Source organism: Bison bison, unplaced genomic scaffold (assembly GCF_000754665.1).
Source record: "Bison bison bison isolate TAMUID 2011002044 unplaced genomic scaffold, Bison_UMD1.0 scf7180017864500, whole genome shotgun sequence".
NCBI lineage: Eukaryota > Metazoa > Chordata > Mammalia > Artiodactyla > Bovidae > Bison > Bison bison.
Genome location: NW_011495059.1, coordinates 2,100,760 through 2,127,274, shown reverse-complemented (window position 1 = coordinate 2,127,274; position 26,515 = coordinate 2,100,760). Strand labels below are relative to the sequence as shown.

The 26,515-nt window shown below is 48.1% G+C and overlaps 1 protein-coding gene across 1 annotated transcript in view; it reads right to left on the bottom strand.

Annotated features, from left to right (window-relative positions):
* PTPRT (protein tyrosine phosphatase, receptor type, T) overlaps positions 1-26,515 on the bottom strand; it is an 839,242-nt gene that overhangs the window by 37,175 nt on the left and 775,552 nt on the right. Inside the window, exons 19-21 of the mRNA XM_010829234.1 lie at positions 11,443-11,519; positions 3,763-3,799; positions 2,373-2,470 (exon numbers count right to left, since the gene is read on the bottom strand). Coding sequence (XP_010827536.1) covers positions 2,373-2,470; positions 3,763-3,799; positions 11,443-11,519 — 212 coding nt within the window. The remainder of the gene's footprint in view (positions 1-2,372; positions 2,471-3,762; positions 3,800-11,442; positions 11,520-26,515) is intronic.

Sequence of the window (26,515 nt, the reverse complement as noted above, 5' to 3'; positions counted from 1 at the left end):
GAGAAAGAGATGGTTTTCCCCTTAAAAGAACAAAAGTATTACCATTCCAGGGGACGCCGCGCGGCCCAGAGTGGCATTTCCCACAGTGTGTCCCGCTGGGTGCTGATAGGTGTTAGGTAAAAAAAAAAAAAAAAAAAAAAGAAACAAAAACAAACAAAAACAGGTTTTGTGGTCAAATGAGTTTGGGAAATGCTGGATTAAACAAAGTTAAATAGGCCGCTTTTGCTACAGGACTGCTCAGCTGCTTGAACGTGCTAACGCTAACATCTTTGCACTTTCTCCGAAAGGGGCGAAGAGTCCACAGCATTTCCCAAACGTATTTAACCATGGAACCCTCTGCTAGCTAAGCATCCTGCAGACGAGCAGCCCATGGAACCCACTTAGGGAAATGCTGGTTTAGTGCCACAGGGTGTGGAGGCAAATGGACGCACTGTTTGTTCTAACGCTGTGAAGCTGTGAGGCTTCCAGGAAGTCCTGAGACCTCCCTGAGCCTCAGCTTCCTGTGATGAAAACGGTAGCTAACACTGTCTAATGGCTTTTACCCTCTCTGGCCCTGCTGACTAAGTCTTCTATGAATGCTTTACACAGATTACTTTAATGACTGGTCACCATACTCTGATGAAGTAGATATCATTAGCCCTATTCGTTTTACAGATGAGGAATCGGAAGCAGAGGGAACCCAAGAAAATGGCTCAGGATCAACTGTCAGTAAGGGTGGGGGAGCCAGGACGCAAAGCCAGGCCATCTGAATAATGACCAGGAACATCGTCCCGGACGTCTGCTGGGAGGGTGAAGTGACACAATGCATATCCCGTGTCTGGCAGAGAACTCAGCTCCTTCTCGGAACTCCGTGAAGAGAGGGCTCTCCTGTCCCTTCCCCCAATCAAATCAGACTCATAATCAAGGGAATCTGTCTCCAGTGGGGACATCTGTAGAACAGGCTAGAATGTGCCCCCGAATTCTTAAATCCTGGGCTGGATGTGTGGTCCACAGTAGCTGCTCCCTGGGCCAGAGTCCCTGGGGAGCAGTCTTGATCATGACCTCTACAATGAGAGTCAATAGTCAAGAGACAGTGGCTAGGTTCTGTCTAAATGACTTTATGGCAGTTACTCCACCCTTTGGGGTCTGTTCCCTCATCTGTAAAACTGGGGAATGGACTCAATAAGAGTGGGCTCAAGAACAAAGTCTCTTCTGGCCCTAAACTCCTGTTAGGTCATGAGATGTCCACAGCCGTGAATTACAACTGACAGCCCAGATCCTCCCCCTGCCCATTATCTTGGAGGCTGGGACTCCTTTAATTTTACTGGATTATCTGGTTCTTTCCAAAACACAAACTTACCTGCGCACTCTTTATTTATTTATTTTTTTGCGCACTCTTTAGTTAGCGCATGTGATAAGTAAAGAGCCCTCCTTAATTCTAGCGTCTGTGCACCCTGCCTTTAAACCCAGCAGCCCACCCACACCACATCAAGTAGATGAAAGCGAACTGGCAAGAGCAGTCCCATTTTTAAGCCCTAGGAGTCGCTAAGGACCACAGAGGAGAGAGTCAAGATGAACAGAGTGAGAGACCAAGGTCTGGACCCTGAAGAATGTCAAAGCTTCGAGGAACAGAGGGTCAGATGCTGCTGAGAGACTGAGTGCCATGAGAAGAGGCATGAATGTGTCGACATGAAGGATGCTGGGGACACTGACTGATGCTGGGATGGAGGAAACAGCTATTGGAGTGGGTGGAAGAGAACGGAAGTGAAGAAGCAGAACCTGTGTGTGGGTCTTCAGGGTTGGGCGGAAAAGCAGGGACAAGAGGAAGCAGTTTTGTTTGCCTGTTTTCCATTTTTAAGGGGGAAGGTACTCAGGATGTTTGCATGCAGAGGAAAATGATCTAGCAATGGGAAAAAATTACTTTCCGAGTGAGAGGGGAAGGATGAGAAATTTTTGAGTGGAATCTGTGATTCAGGGCACTGGGATTTATCATATGAGGCTGGGCCGTAAGAAAGAGCCAATAGTCTACCATTGAAGGTCAACAGAAACAGCCAGGTCCGGCCCAATAATAGAGGGGAAGAATGAGAAGATGGTTGTAGACATGAGTAGAATGCAGCTTTGCAGTGTGAAGATGAGAGTTCACATCTGATGGCTGTGATTTCCTCAGTCTACGAGATGATGGCATCAGCAGAGTGTGAGGGTGGGGAAAGGGGTGGGGGTGGGGTTTGAAGGGTAGAGACCTTTATTCCTCGAGTGTGAACAGGAGGGAGGGTTTCTCCCTCGTAGGGGCCATGAGGGTGAAATGCAAACGAGAGGCGCTTGGAACAGAGAGATGCTGGGCAGTGGCTCGCCAGCCAGCATCCTCTATCCAGGCACCCATGGGAGGGGCTTACCCTGCCCACTTCCACGAGGTTTGTGACCATGACGATGCTGGCCGAGTTCTCCTGCCAGATCATTCTCCAGAAGTCCTTTACGGTCTCCTGCATGGGACCTGCCAACAGAGAACGGGACACGGTCAAAGGCTGAAACTGCCAGGAAACAGACAAGAGGCTTGTCCCTTGTGGCTGGTCAGTGAAGGCTCCGGATGGGTGAATAACAGTGAGGTCAGCCTTCTCTGTCGGACACCCAAGTAGTTGAAACTGGGGCATGAGAACAGCCGCGCTCCAGCGTGCAGGGTCTGCATGTCCGCAGCTTCTCCTCTTCACTGTCCTCCTGCTCAGACTCCTCCCAGAGGCTCCACTTTCCCACCAACCCACCATCTTGTATTCGGGGTAAATAACATAGCTTAAGGGAATTTTCAAAAATTGGGCTCTAGATCCTCAGTGAGAGATGGGAAGGAAATTGAGGTGAGGGTGGGGTTAGAGGGCAGAAGAGCCACCAGGAGTCAGATGCTGAGAACACAAACGGAAGAGGCCCAATTCTCAGCTTGACAAATGCATCTGCCTGGAGCCTGGGCAGAAAGCAGGGCAAAAAAGAAAAAAGAAATGGGAGATAGGATCTGAGAGTCCAAAGCAATTTCCTTGGAAATTTCTCTTTTAATGTCCTGGGCCTTCATTGTTTTTAAAATTATAAGAGTAATACATCCTTTTGATACAAAATTTGGAATGCCACTTCTCTATATAAATATGTATGTATGTATTTATTATAAGAAGCATTATACCTACTACATGTATTTCTCCATGCCCTTAAAAATTCTTACCATGAAATTTGTCATAGCTGCATAATTTTCCATAATATAGAAGTTTCACAATTTAACTAATCTAACATTTGTTGGGCACTGAAGATTTTTCACTTGTTTTCCTAGTAGATAACACTATGAAGGGTAGGTATCTTTATATATGTCATTGCCCACATATATAATCACCCACAGGATTTCCTCCCAGAACAGTTTGAGAGGGAGAGTAATTTTTAGATCTGATAACACCCTAGTAAGTTGCTTTCGAGGAGAGTCGGCATCCTGTCTCTTCCAGGTGTACAGCCATTGAGGAGATAAGGCACCATCAGCTCCAGTTGGGGATGGTGGGTATTGATGGCATGTGCCTGAGGCCAGTGCTTTTGGTCCAATCTCTCTTGACCATTTCCCAGTGATACCTCCCTCCTTTCTCCCTTACATCCCTCCCCCACTTCCACTGCTGAACCTGTCACCTCCTTCCTTCCCAAACAAACAAATGGGCAAACTAAAGGCCTCTGGAGCCTCTACAGCCCTGCTCCTATGTAACGTCTTGGCTGGTGGAAGCTTATTCCACTCCCCCCATGTAAGGCAAGGGCCCTTTCAGCTCTTACCTTGAGTTGCGATGTAGTGCCGAGGTCGATGGTACCCCTGGATGAGAAGAGAAAAGCACAGTGAAGGGCCTCTAGTCTAAGCTTGCAAATGGCCCAGTACTAATAGTTATCCTTTCCAAGGCTTGGTTTCCTTATAAACAAAATAAGGCTAGCATTAGACATTTCCCAGACAAGTGGCGAAGATTAAATATGCTAATGCACATAAAGTGCTGAGTCAACTGCTAAATGTTAGCTGTTCTTATGGTTCCTTGAGAGGGGCCCCAAACAGGCTTGCCTTGGAGCCATGGACTGGGAGCCAAGATTGGATGGGCATCAGTTGTGGCCAGGCACACCCAGAAAGAGGTGGAGAAGGAATTTTCAGGTTTCTGTGGGACATCACCCACCACCAAGCCTTTCCCGAGCCATGATTCCATGCAGAACACTGGGCAAGGCCCCAGAGGGCACCAGAGAGAAAACAACAATTGCACTGCTGACCCCTTGCGTGAGTAACAATTAGAAAAAGAGAGCTGGGAAGGCTGCCGCACTGCCTGTCTGCCACAGGGCTGGGCTTGGAACGGAGGCTCCTTTCACGGAGAGGGCCCCAGGTGGGTGTGACCCAGAGACTGACAAAGCCATTCTCTAATTCAGAGATATCTTCCTGTACATTTCAGGGTCTTCAGTAGACCCTGCTGGGCTCTGATGCGGGGTTACTCTGGTGCCTCATCAGCCTAATCATCGGGGAGAGGTTGAGGATGACTTTCTCTTCTGTCTGGGCATGGACTACATGGAGGGTCCCCTTTCTTGGTGCAGAGAGGAAATGTATCGTATGGGGTAGAAGTTCAAGTTTTGGAGACAGATCTGTATTTAATACATGACATTGAACATAATCAGTAATAACTGAATGACTAAATGAGTAAACAAATGAATGAATGGGTATGTCTAACAGATATAGATGCCAAATACGGAGCCTGTTGGTGGAAAGTTGTTGGAAAGTCCTGAAATTCTGCTTTTAATCTCAGGAGAACACAAGTCATAAAGTTTAATGAACAAATAAACTGTCAGTCCCAACCCAAGGCCAGCGTCATGGCTACAATGGTTGGATTAACCACCAGGAATCAATCCGCCCACCTAGACTCTTTGTATGAGTGGTCCTGTCTTCTTAGGAAGGTTGTCAGCTTCTTGGGGACAAACACTGCCTCCTAAGTTTTAAAAAATTGTTCGTGGAGCCTAGTACAGTGTGAAACCCAGAGTGAATGCCCAATAAACAAGCTCTTGAGAGAGACCAACCAGGATGGCGGCATATAATTATTACAGAAATGCAAATCAACACCTCACACCAGTCAGAATGGTCTACACTTAAAAAAGTCTACAAGTAACACATGCTAGAGAGGGTGTGGAGAAAAGGAAACAGTCCCACACTGTTGATGGGAATGTAAACTGGAGCAAGCCACTGTGGAGAACAGTATGGAGGTTCCTCAAAAAACTAAAAATAGAGTTGCCATATGATCCAGCAATCCCACACCTGGACACATATCCAGACAAAGCTATAATTCAAAGAGACACATGTACCCTGTGTTCATAACAGCACTATTTACAATAGCCAAGACACGGAAACAATGTCTGTGGACAGATGAACGGATAAAGAAAATGGGATACATTTAGACAATGGAATACCCCTTAGCCATACAAAAGAACACAATAATGCCATTTGCAGCAACTTTGATGGATCTAGAGATTATCATACTAAGTGAAGTCAGTGAAGGTTGCTCAGTCTTGTCTGGTTCTTTGCGACCCCATGGACTATACAGTCCGTGGAGTTCTCCAGGCCAGAATACTGGAGTGGGTAGCCATACCCTTCTCCAGGGGATCTTCCCAACCCAGCGATTGAACCCAGGTCTCCCTCGTTGCAGGTGGATTCTTTACCAGCTGAGCTACAAGGGAGGCCTGAAGTAAGTCAGAGAAAGACTAATACTATATGATGTCACGTATGTGGAATCCAAAATAGATACAAACCAACACATCTACAAGACAGAAACAGACTCACAGACACAGAGAACAGACCTGTAGTTGCCAAGGGGGAGGGCGTGCGGGAAGGATGGACTGGGAGAGTGGGCTCAGCAGATGCAAACTTTTCTTTATGTATATAGAAACAACAAGGTCCTACTGTATAGGAGGCGCGAGTGGCAGAGAGTCTGCCTGCCAGTGCGGGAGATGCAGGAGAGGCGGGTTTGATCCCTGGGTCAGGAAGACCCCCTGGAGGAGGAGATGGCACCCCACTCCACTATTCTTGGCTGGAAAATTCCATGGGCAGAGGAACCCGGCCGCTGCAGCCCATGGGGCACACATACACACTGTAGAACACAGGGAACTACATTCAATACCCTGTGACCAACTATAATGGAGAATAATATGAAAGAACATAAAGAGCTGTACAACTGAGTCACTGTGCTGTGCAGCGGAAATGAACACCAATGCAGTAACTTCAATAAAATAAATGGTTAAAACAGAAAGAAAAGCAGCATAGCATGGTGGTTATGTGCTGACTCTGAATTTAATAGCCTGGGTGTGAATCCTGGCTCTGTTCCTTACAGGCTGTGTGGTCTGGGGCAGGTTACTTAACCTCCTGGGCCTTAATTGATTTTTGCTGTTAAACGGGGATAACAGCATTTACATTATAGCCTTGCGGTTAGGATTAAGTGAGTTAATAGATGGCCGTTACCATGTGTCAGGCAGTAGTCTAAAGTTTAACATATACGCCCTTGCTATTATTATTTTACTGTGTATCTGGAAAGCATTTATCGAGCGCCTGCCACGATTCAAAGTCTGCGTTGGCCGTGAGGGATTCTGAGATCCTTCTGATCATTCCCTTCTCTCTGCTCTCCGTCCAGATGTAGTAACTGAGGCCCTCTCTGAGCTGTGAGAGGTGGGGAGGACAATCAGAGGCAGAGAGCTCTGTTCCTCCCAGTCAAGACCGCCCGTGATCTTCAGGATCACAGGAGAAACAGATTCTGGGAGTTTTCCCAGAGTAAGTCTGGGACTACAAAATAGTACCCTGGAGTGTGGAAAGACGGGGTCTCTCAAGTCCATGGTCTTCTGTCATCCCCACCATCATTCCTTCTTCCAGCCCTCGTCCTCCCTGATCTGGGCCAAGGCCTCATGCTGGCCTCCCTGCCTCCTACCTTCCCGTCTGGTCCCACAGCCCGTCTGCTTCCTGCCAGGGTAAACGTCCCAATGCCCACCTGATTATTATTATTGTTATTATTTCTCCACTTAAGCCTGCAGTGGCTCCCTGCTGCCTATATAATAACGTCCAGGTGCTTTAGCGTGGGACTGATCACCTGTCTCCATCCTTGTCTCCAGACTCATTCCCAGCTGACCCTCTTGAGGCCCTTCCAGGTACCCTACGTCCCCAGCTTCCCACACTGCACTTCAAATGAATTCTCCTCCTGAGCTGTCCTGCAGGGCTTGGGAGATGCCCAATCAACACCCTTATAATGTATGTTACAGTAAGTTTTTTTTTTTAATACTTTCTCTTTCTGGGCCATTGGATAGGCTACCCAGAGCTGGGTGCAGCTTTTTCAGCAAAGGATGGTTGTGGCATACATACATGAACACATCTTTTGAGGTGAGCTTGGGGCACTCCTTTAATGCCCCGGTTGGCAGACAAAAGGCAAAAGACAAAATGTATGGAATCTGGACGATTCCAATGCGCTTCCCTGGTGGCTCAGATGGTAAACAATCCGCCTGCAATGCAGGAGACCTGGGTTTGATCCCTGGGTCAGAAAAACCCCCTGGAGAAGGGAAAGGCTATGCACTCCAGTATTCTTGCCTGGAGAATTCCAAGGACAGAGGATCCCGGCGGGGCACAGTCCATGTGGTTGGCAAAAGGGTCGGACACGACTGAGCGACTAACACTCTCACTTCACTCACGATGCACTTCAACATCAATGGGATGGAATTCTGAGCAAGGCATTCACTTCAATTGTGGAGATTCCATGACTTGGGTTCGCTATTTTGTTCATTCGTTTGGTCACTCGGTCCTTCAATATTCAATCAACAGGTATTAACTGAGCATCTACTACTCGGTATAAGGCCCTAGAGATACAAAAGTGGACCAGATGAATATGGGCTCAGGTTCTAAGCAGCTTGTAGACGTCAACAAGTTGAGATAAGGGCCACTGAGGAAAAGATCTAGGGCTCTGGGGAGCCCCGCCGGGGAGTGGACTCAACTAAGGAGGCCAGAGAAGTGTTCTCTGTGAGCTCACTGCGGTTGAACGGGCCTCTTAAGCCTGGTTTGCCCATCCCAACACCCTTGTGGTTCCCATCTCATCCCTGAAGCAATATTCTTAGCTTTCCTCCCACTCTCCCCACGCTTGCTGGCTGTCATGTTTCCATCCACAGGCCTTAGCGCTGGCCCTTCCCTGGGACTGCGTCAGCTGTGTCTGTCCCCACATAACCCAGGGGTTTGCTCTCCCCTCCCATCCAGGCTTCTGCTGGGACAGCAGTCACGTCCACTGACAGTCCATCCTGACACCTTTTTCGTGTTTTTTTTTTGGGGGGGGGGAGTGCTTTCTCTGCTTTACTTGTCTTCAGGGCACTTAACACCAAAGTCTTTGTTTATTTACATGCTTCCCGTCTGTTTGCCCGGTTGAATGAGAGCTCCAGCAGGGCAGGGCTGGAATGGGCTGGCTCGTGGCTGTGTCCCCAGAGTGGAGAAGTCTGCCTTGGCCACCACCTTGATAAATGCATATGGAACGAACGCCTGCCTGCTGCGGGCCTGTCCACACATGGCGCCCGAGTCCAGAGAGCCTCTCTGGCTCCTGGAACCCATATGGTCCCCTGAAAGAAAACATGCCAACGACCAGACTCTAGCAATTGGAGATAAAAGGAAATGGACTGCTCATTCGGGGCTCCTCCGGGCATCTGCCAAGAGCTGGTACAGAAACTTCCTAACCTTAAAAGAACTTTGAGTTCATTGAAGTCCCACCTACACAGCACACAGATCAACCGCAAACCTGCCTGGGCCTGCCTCCATCTGTCTGTGAGCAATGGGAAAGAGGTTTGCATCCAAAATGCATTTATCTCACTCTGTACTCATGCATCTGTTACTTACCGGGGACCCGGATATGATATTTATTTCCAGACTGGTAATTTATAACGGATTCAAGTGGCCAGTGCATCCTCGGGTGTGAGACAGGCCTGCCAGTGGGATGACACCGGAACTGTGGCGTCTGGAGGCCTAGGCAGGGCTGGCCCTTTCAGCTCATTATCCAGATGGAGTTGTTTTAATGCATCGTCAAGATCCAACTGGATAAATGATTCCAGCATGGGCAGTCAGCCCTTTGGAGGGCTGCATTTCTGGCTGGGTGGAAACTCGGGCCAAGGGGTGAGCCCGATAGCTACCTAGGGCGAATCCTGCCAGGCATCCCCATAGCGACCCTGGGAATCGAGACTCTGCTGGAGTATAGAGTAGGCCCACACACCTGGGGCAGTCCCCCCCAACCCTGAACTGCTAGCACTGTGCTGGAAGCCCATGCTTGGTGTCTTCTCTGTCCCTCCACTGACCCTCTGTTCCCTTCCATGACCTGCTCGTGACAGAGGCTGTGTCTATCTAGACCTCTACGGAAGCTCCAGACCCAGCTCCTGACCACACCCAGGCCCTTTGTTAGCCAGCGTCCAGGGCAGGGGGATCTAGGGACCACACCAGGCATTTCAGACAGAGGGAATTCAGTGCAGGGAACTGGTTATACAGGTGATGGTGGAGCTCAGATGCAAAACAGAGAACAGTGGGCCGCCCAGAGATCAGCAATAGCAAGAGGCTATGGCCACCCCTAGAACCAGCAGGTATAATGGGAGACAGAGAAGCCACCAGAGCCCAGGAGCTGGGGCCACCTTGTTGAGGCTGGACCACCCTGGTGGTCCTGGTGGATGAAGCTGGAGCCACTGCTGGAGCTGCCACCCCAGGAAGCAAAAGAGGTGGAGAAATACGATGGTTTCTCCCTTCCTCTCACCCTCCTGTCTCCCATGGCACGTTCCTTAAAGGGGTCAGCTCTCTCTCCTCTCTCTAACCCACGCCTCCCCCCCACCGACCTCCCTCTGCCCACATACACACCAGCAATGCAAAGCAGAACGGGGAAAGACATGGAATATATCAGAGGGCAAAAGGTAAATGTCTAAGGTGAGGCTTAATGCATATTTGTTGAATCAGTGAATTATCTGGCTCAGCTTAGATTATGGGAAATTCTAAAGCCTGCCGCAGTACCGTATCGCTTGTCTATAAAAACACCTGGGAGTCAGAAGGGCCCGGACGAACTCTGAGCCTTTCATCAAGGTTCCTGGGCCTCCCAGCTGAGGCCCTGGGAAGCCTGGCTTGCATCAGTCCTGCTGGGATGTCTCTCTGGCCCCAGTGACCACACTTCCCTTTTACAAACTCGCTCACTTCCATGTACACCTGTCTCGGCTCCTGTTGTTTTTAGTCCCTTCCTCCATGTTCTCTGAAACACTGAAGCGGCCCCTTTCCTAATTGGGGGTCTTAATCCCAGACCCTCTTCTCTCTCATCTGCCTTAACCTCAGTAAAAGATAAGCCATCCCACAGCTCAGCTTTGAACTGGTCACATCCTTGATCAAACACTTTCCACAGCTTCCTCTTGCCTACAAAATAAAGTCCGACTTCCCATGTTTGATCACAAACCATCCATGATCCGGCGCCAACCTTATTTTTCTCTATTCTCATTACAGAGTCTCTGCTCCCCTCACACTTTGCTGTGCCATATCCTCTGCCACATCGCAGCTTGTGCAGTGCTTTGGCCAGAGGCCCATCTCCCCCATCTTTGATTTTAAATTCTACCTGTGCTTAAAGCTTTGGTTCACATCTCACTTCGCATTCCTGATGGAAGGGTGACTTTCCCCTCCACCTCTGAATCCCTGAGGCATTTTATCTGAACTTATGACACCCACTTTCTGGTTTGCCCTGGAATTATTGATGTGCACAGCTTATCTTCCCGCTAAGGTTTTAGAAGGTAGAGACCATGGAATTTTTAGCTTTCTGGTTCCCAAAGCATCCAACTCTGAAATTTTCATTACATAAACGGCTGTACCTTCAAATGAATGAATGAATAGGCAAACACACACACAGACAAACAAGAATTAATGGGACTTCCCTGAGGTATAGCAGTTAAGAATTCATCTGTTAAAGCAGGGGACACAGGTTTGATATCTGGTCTGGGAACAATCCACATGCCATGGGCAAGTAAGTCCCTGCATCACAGCTACTGAAGCCTGTGAGCCCAACAGCCTGGGCTCTGCAACAAGAGTCACTGCAGTGAGAAACCCCTGAACCACAGCTAGAGAGTAGCCCCTGCTTGCTGCATCTATAGAAAGCCTCTGCACAGCAACGAAGATCCAGTACAGCAAACAAATACATAAATAAAATTTTTTTAAAATTGAAGAATTAATGGGCGAATGAACAAGGCTGTCAGCCCTGGGCTCCACAGAGCAGACCACTCTAGCCAGCCTGAAAACGGGTACATCTTTAGATGGATAATCAACTTGGGTTACAAGAGTCACAGGGAGGAGCCAGACCCTGTGGACTTGCTCTAGGAGGGCCACTGTCTAGGGGACTGGCTGGGGGGAGAGTCACAGATTTGAGTCTGCTGCAGCCCACCCAGAACCCAGCCCCCCAGCCCCGCGGAGAGCCTCACATCGATGTAGTTGGCGTTGATATAGTCGGAGTGTGGGTCTCCATCCAGCACCAGCAGTCTCACTCGAGAATGGTCGTCTGCAGAGAGAGCAGAAAACCAGGGGGTGAGTGATCCGAGGGCTTCGGGCAAGGAGCCAGCCCTGCCTGCTTTAGAGCTACCATCTATCTATCAGCACACACCAGGCATCATGCCAGTGACACACATTCTCCTGGAACCCCTGGCATCACCCTCAGTTATCATCCCCATTTACAGATGAGGAAGTTGAGGCTCAGGGAGATTACTCTGCCGTACAAAGGGCCTGTATATGCTCCTCTTTTTTCCCACCTGCCCTTCTGGTTCTGGTTTTGTCATTACTTACTAGGGAGAGTCACCTGTCTCTTTAAATCTTAGAGATTTTGTCATTAAAAGCAGGTAGAGATACCTTCTGCAGAGGACAATGCAGGAAAGACCACATGAAAACACTCTGCAAGTGTCTCGGGAAGTGAGATCAGGATTAAAATGCTCCATTTTCATGCTTTCTTAAAACCAGCAAATGTATCTATTTTCTACGCGTGTACAAATGCTTTCCTTTTGCCTTTTGGAGTATTACTGCAAACAGATTGTCAGCCACATATTGTTATCAATACTATCATTCAAGTGAAGCTGACTAAGTCATTATAAAAGAGGTCATCAATAACTAAAAATCGTGTTACAGAGAATACCATTTTAAACACAATCTAGGCATAAACAAGATGTGCAGGCTTTAGTCAATGGCACGCTTACTTCAAATAACACCAAATAAAAATAATTAAGGAAAAAAAAAACGTTCTTCAGCAGAAGAATCAGGCTAATCCTTTACAGTTAATTCAAGTGAGCTCCGACATGCTAAAAGACACACAAACAGAACGTCCGGTTGGGTCTGGTGGGGGGAGAGGCTCAGCTTGCTGTCCCCATCACTGGGTTCACATCACCGAGTGTTGCTGCACCTACTGGCAGGGCTGGGGTCCCCAAAGGTGGACTGGGGAGCTCTGGGCACCCACAGGGTCTATGAAGTCAGGTCAGCTTATCCTGTGGGCCTTTTCCCGAACTTTGCAGTTTATAAGCATATCTGCTACTACAAACCGGAACCCCCAAGAACAGGGACACAGCGTGCTTTGCTCCCTGTTCTATCCTCTGCACAGGTACTCGATAAGGACTTGGTGAGCAGGTGAGTGGATTATCTCTCTGGACTCTCACAGCAACCTGGGAGAGAAGCAGGACGGATGCTGTTAACCTTTGTTACAAATGAGGAAACTGAGGCTCCCAAGGGCTGATGGGCCACATGGTCAGTGGATGGTGGAGCCTAGGAGAGTGAGGTTCTCTTAACTCTGAGCTCAGACACTCCTGATTCCCAAGAGGAGTCTAAGCAGGATAGGAGTAAGCACTTCAAGGATCCTTGTGCTTAGTCGCTCAGTTGTGTCTGACTCTTGGTGACCCCTTGGGGACTGTAGCCTGCCAGACTCCTCTGTCCATGAGATTTCCCAGGCAAGAATCCTGGAGTGGGTTGCCATTTCCTTCTCCATGGGTGCACAGCAGAGGCGTTAACGACAGCGAAGTGGTTACCTAGGTGATGGAAGAGTTGAGAGGCCAAAGGGAGGAGGGAGGCGTAATTCGGAAATAAACACTCACAAGGAGACACTGCCTCCCCAGGGAAGGTGGGACAGAGGGAGGAGGCGAGGGCCCTGGAGCCCGGGGAGGGGGCACCTGTGGGAGCTGGAGCTGCAGTGGCCTCTCTGGTGGGAGCTGGAGAAAAGGAAGAGACTCCCTGGCTGTTCAGGAAGGTACCTGTGATGGGGACAGAGGGGAGAGATACCCCAGCTTTTTCCTTTCTCCCACCTTAAACAATCTCCAACACCAGTGCCCATCACTGGCCAAACCGAGCTAGTGGCCAGTTGTCAAGAGGTGGTGAGAAACGCAACCTGAGGGGTTAGCTCCCTGTGACGGAAGGCTGAGCAGGAGAAGGCAAAGAATGGGATCCAGGATGGACAAGCAGGCTGGGGCTACCACCCTGCATCCGTTCATTCATTAACTAAAGAGTCGATTCAAAAATTATTCAGTGAGGACTTCCGTGCTAGTCCAGTGGTTAAGAATCTGCCTGTCAATGCAGGGGACACAGGTTCAATCCCACATACTGCAGGGCAACTAAGCCCGAGCACAACCATAAAAGCCTGCGAAGAGAAGTCACTGCGTCGAGAAGCCCATACACCACAAATAGAGAAAGCCCGTGAGCAGCAGTGAAGACCCAGCACAGCCATAAATAAAATAATAAACATTCAGTGAGTCTAACCACTATAAACAATGATTCACTGAGCATCCGTCGTGTGCCAGGCACCATGTTAGACACTGAGCTACACTGGATGACACATTTCTTACTCCTCGTAGGGAGGAGTTTCCGTGGAAGCGACCAGAGGCAGGGAAGGAGGTGTAAGTTACCTCTGTGGGTGAGTGGGGCAGTAGGCTGTGATGTGGGGAAGGAATTTGAAGCTAATCTTTCTGGAGTGTATGGCAGACACTGAAGGCTTTACAATCATATATTTCCCCAAATAGCTCTACAGACTATTATGCTAATATCACTCTTATATGCTAATATTACAATGATGTAATATTCTTCCCATTTCACAGATGAAGAAACTGGGGCTCACAGAGGTTAAGCAAGTTTCCTATGTTACACAGCTTGCAAGTGGCAAGGCTGGGATTCTCTCAGGACTGTTTGCCCTTGAATCTCTGCTCTGTCCACACAATATGCTGTCCCTGGACTTCTACCATCTTGCAGGCACTGGAGGCTGTGCAAGGGTCTGGTCCCCCGCTCCTGCAGTGGGATTTCCTGGGGGGACATCCACCCAGCAGGGCTTCAAAAGACATCCAGCACCTGACTCTGAGCTCAGATTGTTAAGCCTTATTACCAGTGGTTTCAAAAAACTACAAGCCTCAAAAAAGTGAAAAATGCAAAATGCGTTTTCACTCATTGGTCTAGTGACTTACTAATTCAAAAATCTCCTTTATTTATTGAGTTATGCCTGCCCTTGAGATCTAGAGCACTGGGAACAGAGGTTTAAAATGTTGAAAGGGTATTTCCTTTAATATAAAATGGAATTTAAAGTCTGAAAGCAAATATGATTTAAAAAGAAACAGAAACATTTCTTTTAGCTATCTGTTCTTAAAGATGAGTGGTGTCTCTACATCAGGTATTTGTCAGTATCACCTCTTCATTTATTAAGAACAAGTTCGGGGATTTTGTGGCTGGTCCGTTGGCTAAGACCTCCCAATGCAGGGGGCCCAGGTTCGATCCCTGGTCAGAGAACGAGATCCCACATGCTGCAACAAAGATGGAAGACCCAGGTGCTGCAAGTAAGACCTGGCACCGCCAAATAAATAAATAGCTTCGGGAAGTGATATGTGAATGAGGCACTGAAAGTGAGACTTGACCAATGGACAATGAAGGAGGGTCTTTCCTTCAGAGAGAACAAACGCAAGAGCAACAGCAGGGGCCCTGGAAAAGCAAGCATATTGGATGAGCTACAAACAGGGTTTCTTGTCTTGTGAACATGGAGTGGCTGGGGACTAGCAGCCAGATAAGAAGCAGAGGAGGTGGGTGGGGCTTAGGCTACAGAGGGCTTTTTATTCCCTATTCAGGCGCTTAGATGAAAGTCACCAAGCCAGGCTCCGCAGAGCATCCAAATAGAGACTCTTTTCTGAGACAGTGGGAGCATACTTTAGTACAAAATGATTAAGATTTATTCTCACACAGGCTATTCTGTGGCAAGCAGGACAGCAGATCTGCTAATGGGAGGTCTGAAGCTAGGAGCCAGTTCTGGGGGCAAATCTTAGTTCCATCACTTAGCAAGTCCATTGGTCTCCCTAAGCCTTGGATTCCTTAGCAAAATGCTATACAGCTCTGAGAATATTGGGAGGATTAAATGAGAAAATGCAGGCATGAAAAGTGTGAGGATGTTAAGAGAATGAAAAGACAAGCCACAGATTGGGAGAAAATATTTGAAAAAGACTATCTGATAAAAGCCTTGTATCCACAGTATACAAAGAACTCTTAAAACTCAACAATAAGAAAACGGTCTAATTAAAAAATGGGCAAAAGATCTGAATGGAAAGCTCATCAAAAAGGATGTACAGACAAAAGATGAGCAAATGAGAAGATGTTCAGTATCATATGTCATTTGTTGGTGGCGGTGTTCAATTACTAAGTTGTGTCTGACTCTTTGTGACCTCGTGGGCTGCAGCATGCCAGGCTTCCTTGTCCTTCACTATCTCCTGGAGTTTGCTCAAACTCATTTTTGTTAAGTCAGTGATACTATCTAACCATCTCATCCTCGGCTGCCCCTTTCTCCTTTTCCCTCAATCTTTCCCAGCATATGTCATTGGGAACCGAAAACTTAAAAAACAAGAAGCTACCTCTACACATCTACCAGAACGGCCAAAATTCAGAATCCTGTAACACCAAATGCTGGTGAGGATGTGGAGCCACCGGAATGCTCATTCATTGCGGATGGGAAAGCAAAATCTGTACAGCCAGTCTGGAAGACAGTTTGGTCATTTCTTCTAGAACTAAACACACTCTTATCACATGATTCAACAATTTCTGTCCGGTATTTGCCCAAATGAGTTGAAACTGACCGTCCACACAAAACCTGCACATGAATGGTTACTGCAGGTTTACTCACAACTGCCGAAATTCAGAAACGAACAAGATGTCCTTCAACAGGCAGACGGATAAGTAAGTCATGGTTCTTCCAAACAATGGGACTTGGTAATATAAAGAAATGAATTCTTACGGCATGAAAGGATATGGAGGAAATATACATGCACACTGCTAAGTGACAAAGCCAGCTGAAAGCCTTCATACTGTACGGTTCCAACTCTGTAACATTCTGGAGAAGGAAACACTACGGAGGCAGTAAAAAGATCCATGGTTTCCAGGGACCTCTGGGGAGAGGTGAATAGGTGGAGTGCAGAGGGTATTTCAGAGAAGGCAATGGCACCCCACTCCAGTACTCTTGCCTGGAAAATCCCATGGACAGAGGAGCCTGTTAGGCTGCAATCCATGGGGTTGCTAAGAGTTGGACACGACTGAGCAACTTCACTTTCACTTTTCACTTTCATGCATTGGAGAAGGAAATGGCAACCCACTCCAGTGTTCTTGCCTGGAGAATCCCAGGGACGGGGGAGCCTGGTGGGCTGCCGTCAATGGGGTTGCACAGAGTCGGACACGACTGAAGTGACTTAGCATAGCATAGCATAGCATAGAGGGAATTTAGGGCATCGAAACCTCTGCAGGATCCTTTCCTGGTGGATCCCTGTCATTATACATTGTTCATCTCCTGTAGAATTGCACAATACAGGGTGGATTCAAATGCAAAGGACGGACTTCCGCTAATAATAATGGATCAATTTTGTTTCACCCCTGTAACAAATGTGTCACACCGATGCGAGCTATTAGAAATAGGGGGAGCTGAATGTGGGAGGGAGGCAGAGGGTAGAGAGGAGCTCTGGACATTCTGCTTAACTTTTCTGAACCTGAAACTGCTCTTTAAAAAAGAGAAGTGTGACAACGGTGCCTGGTATGCAGCAGGTGCTTGACAAATGATGGCTCTGGGCTGGGTGTGAGGTGGGCAGTGAGCTGATGGCAGAGGTGGTTAGAAACTTTATGCTTCCTATTTGTCCTTCTGTACAAAATGTCAATCCATCTCTCTGCAGAGGCAGAGTTATTGTGTATATTCATGAAAGGGCAGAATTCAGCTATGAGTCCACCAGAAAGGCACTGCAAGGAGTAGCACTGCCCTCATGGTTTATTTATTCCTTCTGGGAGATGCTAATATTATTCTGTGTCTCCTTCCCCTTCTAACTTTATATAATTAGAAGGATAAAAAATTGTGTTTATCCAGACGTACATGGAGAAAGATGGGGCAGCCAGCAATGTAAAGGAATTTATACAAAGTAATTTACAAGCAGCTCAGAACGTTCATTATGCTTTATCTATATTTTGCAAGCTTGAGAAATAGCTAATCTGGTACTCCTTGTTTGATATTCAAGACGAGGGAGGAAGTCACATAGAGGAGAAACAAGCTCCTCGATGGTGATGTAAAAGGAACTGCAAGAGCCTGGCCAGGAGATGAAGGGCCAGCTCTGGCTCAAGGGGAGGAAAAAACCAGTGGAAGGTTTTTTCCTTCCAGTAGAAGGAAGACATAACTGGAAAGCCACGGAGATCCAAAAAGCGCCCCACCACCTGCCCCAACACAACTCAAGAGGAAACACTGTCCCTCTAGAATCAACCTGTTCCTTGTGGTTTTAGGACAAAGCCCAGCGGGAGGTTGTAGAAGTTTAACAAATAGCTCTCTGGAGAAAGCAGTGGCCCTGATCTGTAACATCTGCTGACTTCTGTGATATAAGTACTCCCACCATGACTGATACCAAGCTGCCAACATGGCATCAACAAGCTCACAGAATTCCTTAAAATTTCCCCATGAGCTCCAGGACACCACTGACCTGACCAAACCCCACAGTGCTTTGCATGATCTGAGGGTCTGGGGCCTGTTTCCCACTCCAGCCCCATGCCTCCCTCCCCACGTTACCCATCTTTCTGTTGTTCAAATGAATGACATCTGCTCTGACCACAGGGCCTTTGCACGTGTAAAGGGACACCCTCAACCCCACAGGCTGGCAACATCTCACTCTTCAGCTCTCAGCTCAATCTTCCTTTCTCAGGAAGCCTTCTGTGATCTTTCCATCTTAGACTCTGACAGCTTCCTGTATTTGTCTTCAGAGCTCTTAGGACAGTTGTATTTCTGAGACTATCGGACTAACCCATGGCTCTCTTCCACACCCTATTTAAGAAAGGGCACCCCATTTACTAAACCCTCTACAGGGTACGGCACAAAGTAGGTGTTCAACAATTATCTGTTCAATATATGAATTATACTGTGTTTGAAAGGCTGAGAACCAGAAAGGGGCTGGGTCCTTTGCTTTTAGCCATACAATTGATTTTAGGTAACTTGGCTTGAGTTCCGGGCTCTTCCCTGTACGCAAGGCTGGCATAGTAAGCCTGGATCCTGGCTCAAATTCTTCCTCTCCTTGTAGCTGACCCTCACCCCACCTGCAGACCCAAGACTGACTGCCAGCTATTGCCTCCAACAGGAGAGAGGCAGGGGAAGGGCAGGCTCTGAAGGCAGACCTGAGGTCTATCACTAACTCTATCAACCTGAGGCAGCTGACTGACTTTCCCCGAGCCTCACTTCACCCAATGACATCATCAAAACCCTCTCCACCTCTGCAAACTTGTAAGGATGAAAAGCAGTAAGAAATAAAAGTACCCGCTGTATTTTAAGAGCTCAATGCAAATATGTAAATTCAGTTTTATTATTGTTTTAGACCAGTGGTTTTCAAAATAGCCAATAGCATCAATGATACCTGGGAACTCTTTAGAAATGCCAATACTTGAGTCCCAGCCCAGACCCACTGAATCAGAAACTCTGGGATGGGGATGAGTAATTTGCATTTAATAAGCCCTCCAGGAGATTCTTTTGCACACTCAGGTGTGAATGTACAGACCATTCAATGTTCAGTTATTTAACATAGGGGTGCCATGGCACTTCAATATGTCTTGGGCAAGACGAAAATATCTTACTGAAACTGGCCCATGAGACTAGAGACCCACCTGCACTGCGTGTAAGGTACAAAAATTTATCTTTGTGAAATGTGTAAGGTGTTCCAGGTACTATTCTAGAAGCCCATGGATGCCATGCCATTTGATTCTCATAGTAACCCATTTTATGGATGAGGAAAATCAAGGCTCCAAGAAGTTGAATAACTTAAAGAGAAGGTGTAAGGTTGAGAGCTTCCTTATAAAGTGGTAGGGACCCTACCCCTCCAACCCCCACCACTGACACCCACTGTCTCCACACCCCCTCTATGCCAGTTCTGACTCTGACACCATCCCATCCCACTGTGTGACCCCTGCCCCCACCCATCCCGGGCCAGAGGAGAGGGCTCAGTTTCCTTGTCTGCATGGCACTAACTCTTAAACAAACCACAACTCCTCCTCTCTTCCTCCATCATCAAAGGTAACCCAATAAATCAGTCTTCTCAAGTCATATCCACTTAAGAGAGAATCACTTCAGAGAGGTGGGGCCGGGGAGGGACTATCACTTGGATACAAGATGTTCTTTTCTCCCCTGTCTTCTGGGCACTGAGGAAGGTAAAGGAAAGGTGCGATTTTTCAGAGAAAAGAGATCTGACTCATTACAATGAATTGTGGACCTGAAAAATCATTTCTTAGAAGCACTGGAAATGTTAATGCCATCATCTCGCACGAATGGAGAGGGAGAAGGCAGGTAATTGTGCCGAGACTGCCTGGGTATCCCATTGAAGCTAAAGGTCTCCACATTCAATCTTGATTGAATTACCATTATCAGGGGAGAGAGGTGGCCTGGGTACCACAGGCAAATAGCCTGGCATTCGGTGCACCTCCCAGTGCAGCCAGTTCCCTGTTGGCTGGGGCTGAACTGTTCCCTTCTGCAGGGCCCTTTGGGGAGCTGCTCTGATGGATGAAACCTTTGGGGCTCTGCAGGGGGCTTAAGCACCGATGAACAGAGAACCGAGAGAAGTTAGAGGGACAGTGGCCTAACTGATGACTTTGTGGCTTCATTCCAAGCAGAGTGGCCAGCCTACACTCCACGAAGGGGATCTTCTGAAGAAAGGAAGGGAGGTTTCTGATCTAGATTACTTTAGAAGCAGAATCGGAGACAAAGATGGAGTGTAAAGACTTGATCTAGGAGATGACCCCAGGAAACACTGGAAAGGGGATGGGAAGTGAAATGGAGAAAGAAAGAAAGGAAGGAGAAAGAAAGAAAGGAAGGAGAAAGAAAGGAATTCAATAAGGGGTGTGTCATCAAGCAAGTTATCACCAAAGACAGTTGGGCTTGCTTACTCCTGTTAGGGAACTCCAGGGGAGACTGTGAACACACATCCCCAAGATAATTCCACCTTAGCGGGGAGGTGCCTGGGGAACTTATATTCCATCCCCCACCAGTCATACGTTGAGAACTGCTCCGGGGACATCCAATTTCCTGCGAGTCCTGACCTGCCCCACAAGCAGGCAGAGAGGGATACAGTGGCTGGAACAAGGCCTCTGATAAAAAGGACACTGAGGGTTGCTGCACAAGGTTTCTCTGTAAGGCCCAGGCAGGAGCCACCCTCAGAGATGGCAAAGGAGAAGAAGGAATTGGGAGCACCCATTTTGACATCCAGAAATCAGGAGAGAAAGCTATGAGACGAAGCCCTTGGGTTTGTTTTGAACCTGAGTCTCTCCCTACAAGTGAAAATGGCTTCTCTGAAGAGCTCATGCAGTCTGCTATCTGTCCTGAGGTCAGAGACCTCAACACATTTTCCCCTAAAAGCACGGGTGTGTCCAGGTGCAGAGGGACTCCTTGGTAGGGAGCTCATGGCATCCGGGCAGCCAGAGCCCAGAGCTCTGGTCCTCTCTGTCCTTCAGACCCTCTGTGTGACCATGGGCAAGTGTTCTACATCTCTGGACCGCTGCTTATTGCCTGTGAACTGAGAGAGGCTAGACTTGGTCTCATCTAGATTTAAAAGCCTACACAGTCAGCTTCAGAGTCAACAATTATTCATCTTAGCTTTCCCTCTTTGCACTGAAAGATAAGACGCTGTCAGAAAGACGAAGTGACCTTGTTGAAGGTCATGCATGAGGTCAAAGGCAGAACTGAGACTAGCACCCAGGTCTGCTGGACCCCATACCTGGTACTCCATTACACCTGAGCCTAGAGGTTTGTTTAAATTAGGCGGTTAGAAGTCTCAGAAAATATCCCAGATCTCTTGTTTGCCAGTCAGACTTCTGCACCTGCCTCTCTAAACTGGGAGCTAATCTCTGTGAATGAGAGGTCTGTATGCTCAGCATCGCGAATCATCAGGGAAATGCAAATTAAAACCACAATGAGGTATCACCTCACACCTGTCAGAAGAGCCATCATCAAAAAGACCACAAATAACAAACATTGGCAAGGATGTGGAGGAAAGGGAACCCTTGTACACTGTTGGTAGGAATGTACATTGGTGCAGCTACTGTGGAAAAACAGTATGGGGATTCTTCAAGAAACTAATAACAGAACTACCAGATGATCCAGCAATTCTACTCCTGGATATACATATCCAAAGAAAATGAAAACACTAATTTGAAAAGATATATGCACCCCAAGATATGACAGCGACCCAAGTGTACATCAAGAGATGAATGGATAAAGAAGATGTGGTGTACACACACACACACACACACACACACACAGAGGAATATTAGTCAGCCATAAAAAAGAATGGAATCTTGCCATTTGCATGACCTGGGGGGCATCATGCTCAGTGAAGAAAGAGAGAGAAAGACAAACGCTATATATTATCACTTATCTGTGGAATCTAAAATATAAAACAAATGATTATAACAAAACAGAACCAGACTCACAGATGTACAGAATAAACTAGTGCTTACCAGCAGGGAGAGGAAAGGGGGAGGAGCAAGATGGGGGTAGCCAATATTTTATAAGAACTTTCAATGGAATATAGTCTAAAAAGTAACTGAATCACTGTGTTGTACACCTGAAACTAACGTAACATTATATTAATGCATCAAAAGAAAAAAGAAAATAAGATGAAAGGTTCGTAACCCTGAGAAGTGTATGGGTGTCACCAGCGCATCTGATCTACATATCTTTAGAACTGAGATTGCTGGGTACCACCCCTGGAATGTCTGCTGTGACAGGTCTGCAGTGGGATGCAAAAATGAGCCTTCTAAACAGTTCTTAGGTGCTGCTGCTCCAGGAAGCACACTTCCTGAACAACGGGACTCTGTCTACAGATTTCCTTGTCCTCTGGCTCTGGCTTGGTTTAGCTATTGGAAAGCACAGGCAGAGACTGGATGAAGTTGGGGGGGTGGTATCAATCGATACCTGGGAGGCATCGACACTTCTCCTTTCAGCTCTTTGTTGGGGCCACCACGGGCTGCCTGCAAGGCCACTAAAAGGTCATGCCTTCAGCTAGGTCGCCTTCCTCTGGGTCCTGGGAACTTCTTACAGAGTCTTCTGTGGCCCCGGGTGTGGCATTTAGCCCCAGGGCACTGCACTATTCCTGTAGTCTGCCTATAGCTAGCTCACATCTTCATGAGAAAAATAAAAACCAACAAAAACCACTTGATTAAGTTCTCTTCAAATCACCCTATTTGAAGGTCCCATCAGTTTTCTACTGGGACCCCAACAGAGTCCAGGAGAACCTGTCATTTGATAAAAGAGAAGCCTCATTTGATAACATGTGCGCCCCCTGGGATCAGTTCCTCGCCTCCTGCAATCTCCTTCCTGACAGGCCAAGAAGGGCCCTCTCCAACTTGCACAGGAGGAATGCTGCAGTATTCTAGAAATTTCCCCTCGTCCACTGCCTGTGCCCCGGGGTTGCTTAAAAGCAAAGCGCTCCTTTATTCTGTTTCTCCCATTCATTTCCTTCCCTTTCACTCTCTTTCCTTTCTACTCCCTGGAAACCCCACTGTCTCTATTACTAAATTCTAAACAGAAGCATTTGGAAGAAACGGCTTATTTAGCCAAGGTTTCTCTTGCATTGTTTCATTTGCAGGCAGCACCCTCCCTCCATCTCCCCTCCTTTCATCTTCTCTGTCCTCCTGGCCTGGGCCTTTGTCCTCCACATCAGCCTCCCAGAGCCCTGGGTTCCTTGGGATGCTAATCATACCCGGTGCTCTTCTTGTGCCAAGAATATTTCTATTTATCAAGCCAGGGCAGACTTTGCCTTCGGGAGGGACACATACAAGGGCAGGAACACTTTCCAATCCTTTGGGCTGCTTCTCTTTTTCCTTTCTCATTTCAATTCCAGGACGCTTTTCTTTTTTCTTTCTTTCTCGGTCCTCTTTGTGCCTTGCCCTGCTTTTGGATGCACTGGTTACTTGGCACTGTCTCCTCTCAGGACTGAGTGCAGACCCGTCCAGCCACAGTTTTGCTGCAGAATTACTGATACTTACTTTACAAAGGAGATTCAACTCTCTTTAAACCCAGCAAACCCGTGTTCAATCCCTGGGTTGGGAAGATCCCCTGGAGAAGAAATACCACTCCAGTATTCTTGGCCGGGAAATCCCACAGACAGAGGAGACTGGTGAGCTATAGTCCATGAGGCCACAGAGAGTCGGACACAACTGAGCAACTAACACACACACGGACACACACACACAAATCCAGCAAAGTGGTATCACTAGCTGTCTAAATTTCCTCTGTCTCTGTTTGGGCTTCCCCTAAAGTAGATGTAAGATGAGAATTCCAGTGCAAGCAGTTTATGTAGGAAGAGAAGGGGACACCAGGGGGAGTAGGGGGTTGGGGGGGTGAAACAGCCAAAAGAAGGAGCCCAGGAAGGGTGAGTTTCCAAATCTACTACTACTGTGGGCAGCTGCAGCCCACTCCCCATGGAAGCTCTGGAAAAAGGTGAAGACCATACACCCCAGCAGGGTTGGAGGTGAGGAGCTGGGCTATTTGTGGTCCAGGGAGAGATGGTCTCGAGCCTGGACAGAGCATCCTGCCTCAGCTTTGGAGAAAGTCCTCAGGCAAAGAGATGCAAACAGGGCAGCACTCCAGGTGAGTGTGTGTGGGGACCAGTGAGGCGCCAGGGCACACGCTTTAGAGAGGTGCTTGCTCTCAGAGTCAGGAAGGTGCCGGGTCAACAGCTGAGGCCAAGCGGCCCCCAGAATGTCACATCCTGGAGGTCGCCACCTGAGGCCAAGCGGCCCCCAGAATGTCACATCCTGGAGGTCGCCCACCTCACCCTAGCTGCATCCCTAGATGCCAGTGGTGTTATTGAAACTAGAGCGGAAGGGCCAGGGCACTACCTTTAAAAGAATAACATAGCCTGAGGACATAATATAAACTGCTGCTGCTACTGCTAAGTCGCTTCAGTCGTGTCCGACTCTGTGCGACCCCATAGATGGCAGCCCACCAGGCTCCCCCGTCCCTGGGATTCTCCAGGCAAGAACACTGGAGTGGGTTGCCATTTCCTTCCCCAATGCATGAAAGTGAAAAGTGAAAGGGAAGTCGCTCAGTCATGTCCGACCCTCAGCGACCCCATGGACTGCAGCCTTCCAGGCTCCTCCATCCATGGGATTTTCCAGGCAAGAGTACTGGAGTGGGGTGCCATTGCCTTCTCCGTAATATAAACTGATTAGCACCAAACAGGTCCAAGATGAGCTGCTTTCCACTAGACCCTCAGTTCAGCTCAGTCGCTCAGTCGTGTCTGACTCTTTATGACCCCATGGACAGCAGCACACCAGGCTTCCCTGTTCATCACCAACTCCTAGACATTGCTCAAACTCATGTCCATTGAATCAGTGATGCCATCCAATCATCTCATCCTCTGTCGTCCCCTTCTCCTCCTGCCTTCAATCTTTCCCAGCCTCAGGGTCTTTTCCAATGAGTCAGCTCTTCGCATGAGGTGGCCAAAGTATTGGAGTTTCAGCTTCAGCATCAGTCCTTCCAATAAATATTCAGGACTGATTTCCTTTAGGATTGACTGCTTGGATCTCCCTGCAGTCCAAGGGACTCTCAAGAGTCTTTTCCAACACCATGGTTCAAAAGCATCAATCCTTTGGTGCTCAGCTTTCCTTATGGTCCAACTGTCATATCCATACATAACTATGGAAAAACCACAGCTTTCACTATACGGACCTTTGTCAGTAAAACAATGTCTATGCTTTTTAATATGCTATAATGGCACCCCACTCCAGTACTCTTACCTGGAAAATCCCACGGATGGAGGAGCCTGGTAGGCTGCAGTCCATGGGGTCGCTAAGAGTCAGACACGACTAAGTGACTTCAGTTTCACTTTTCTAAGGAAATGGCAACCCACTCCAGTATTCTTGCCTGGAGAATCCTAGGGACGGGGGAGCCTGGTGGGCTGCCGTCTATGGGGTCGCACAGAGTTGGACACGACTGAAGCGGCTTAGCAGCAGCAGCCACTGGACCCTGAGCCTCAGTATATGCTCACTGTAATGCACTAGCAAGCTAAATGACACACGCACAGGTGCCATGACAGTTCCAAGGCCAGGCATAAAGACCAAAAAGTGGGTGGTGGCCCAATGCCTGGAAATCTCTGCCCCTCCCCCAAAACAGTTGGCATAATCCTCCTACTCATTGGCCGATGAAATTATCCAGCCCACTAAAACTAACCACACCATATTTTCCTACCGCTTTTGCCTTCTGAGATGGCCCGTACTTTGTGAAGTGTGTTTGTTTCTAAATAAATCCACTTTTTTACCTATCACTTTGTCTCTCCCTGAATTCTTTTTGATGAGACATCAAGAACCTGAGCTTCATTAAGTCCTGAGACCAGGTGTGTGATCCCAATTAAGAGAGTGTGAGTTATAGGCTTCATTACAAGGAAGCAGCGTGGCTGTGGGTGTGGACGGGACGCTGCCAGCGTCTTCTATCCCCTTTCCATGGAGGTGAATCCCCTTCACTGTTGTTCTTGCTCCTGGGATCCTGCCTTCTCAGACGTGGGATCCTGGAGGGGACATGAGTGTGCTCTCTCCTTCCCTTCTCCCATCTCTCTACCCTCTTCACATAGGCTCATTATGTCTTCATTGCTGGAATATCACTGCTCCTAGAGTCATCCGGATCCAGCCCTCCTCCATCCATCCTTTCTGGGTGCTCTCTATTTTGAGCGGGGGAGAGGGGAGCCAGAAGGGAGAGACCCATGGCTCAAGCCCTTTGGGGTCTTATAGCGAGTCTGTTGGAGAAGGCAATGGCACCCCACTCCAGTACGCTTGCCTGGAAAATCCTGTGGGCGGAGGAGCCTGGTGGGCTGCAATCCATGGGGTTGCAAAGAGTCGGACACGACTTCACTTCCACTTTCACTTTCATGCATTGGAGAAGGAAATGGCAACCCACTCCAGCGTTCTTGTCTGGAGAATCCCAGGGACAGGGGAGCCGGTGGGCTGCCGTCTATGGGGTCGCACAGAGTCGGACACGACTGAAATGACTTAGCAGCAGCAGCAGGG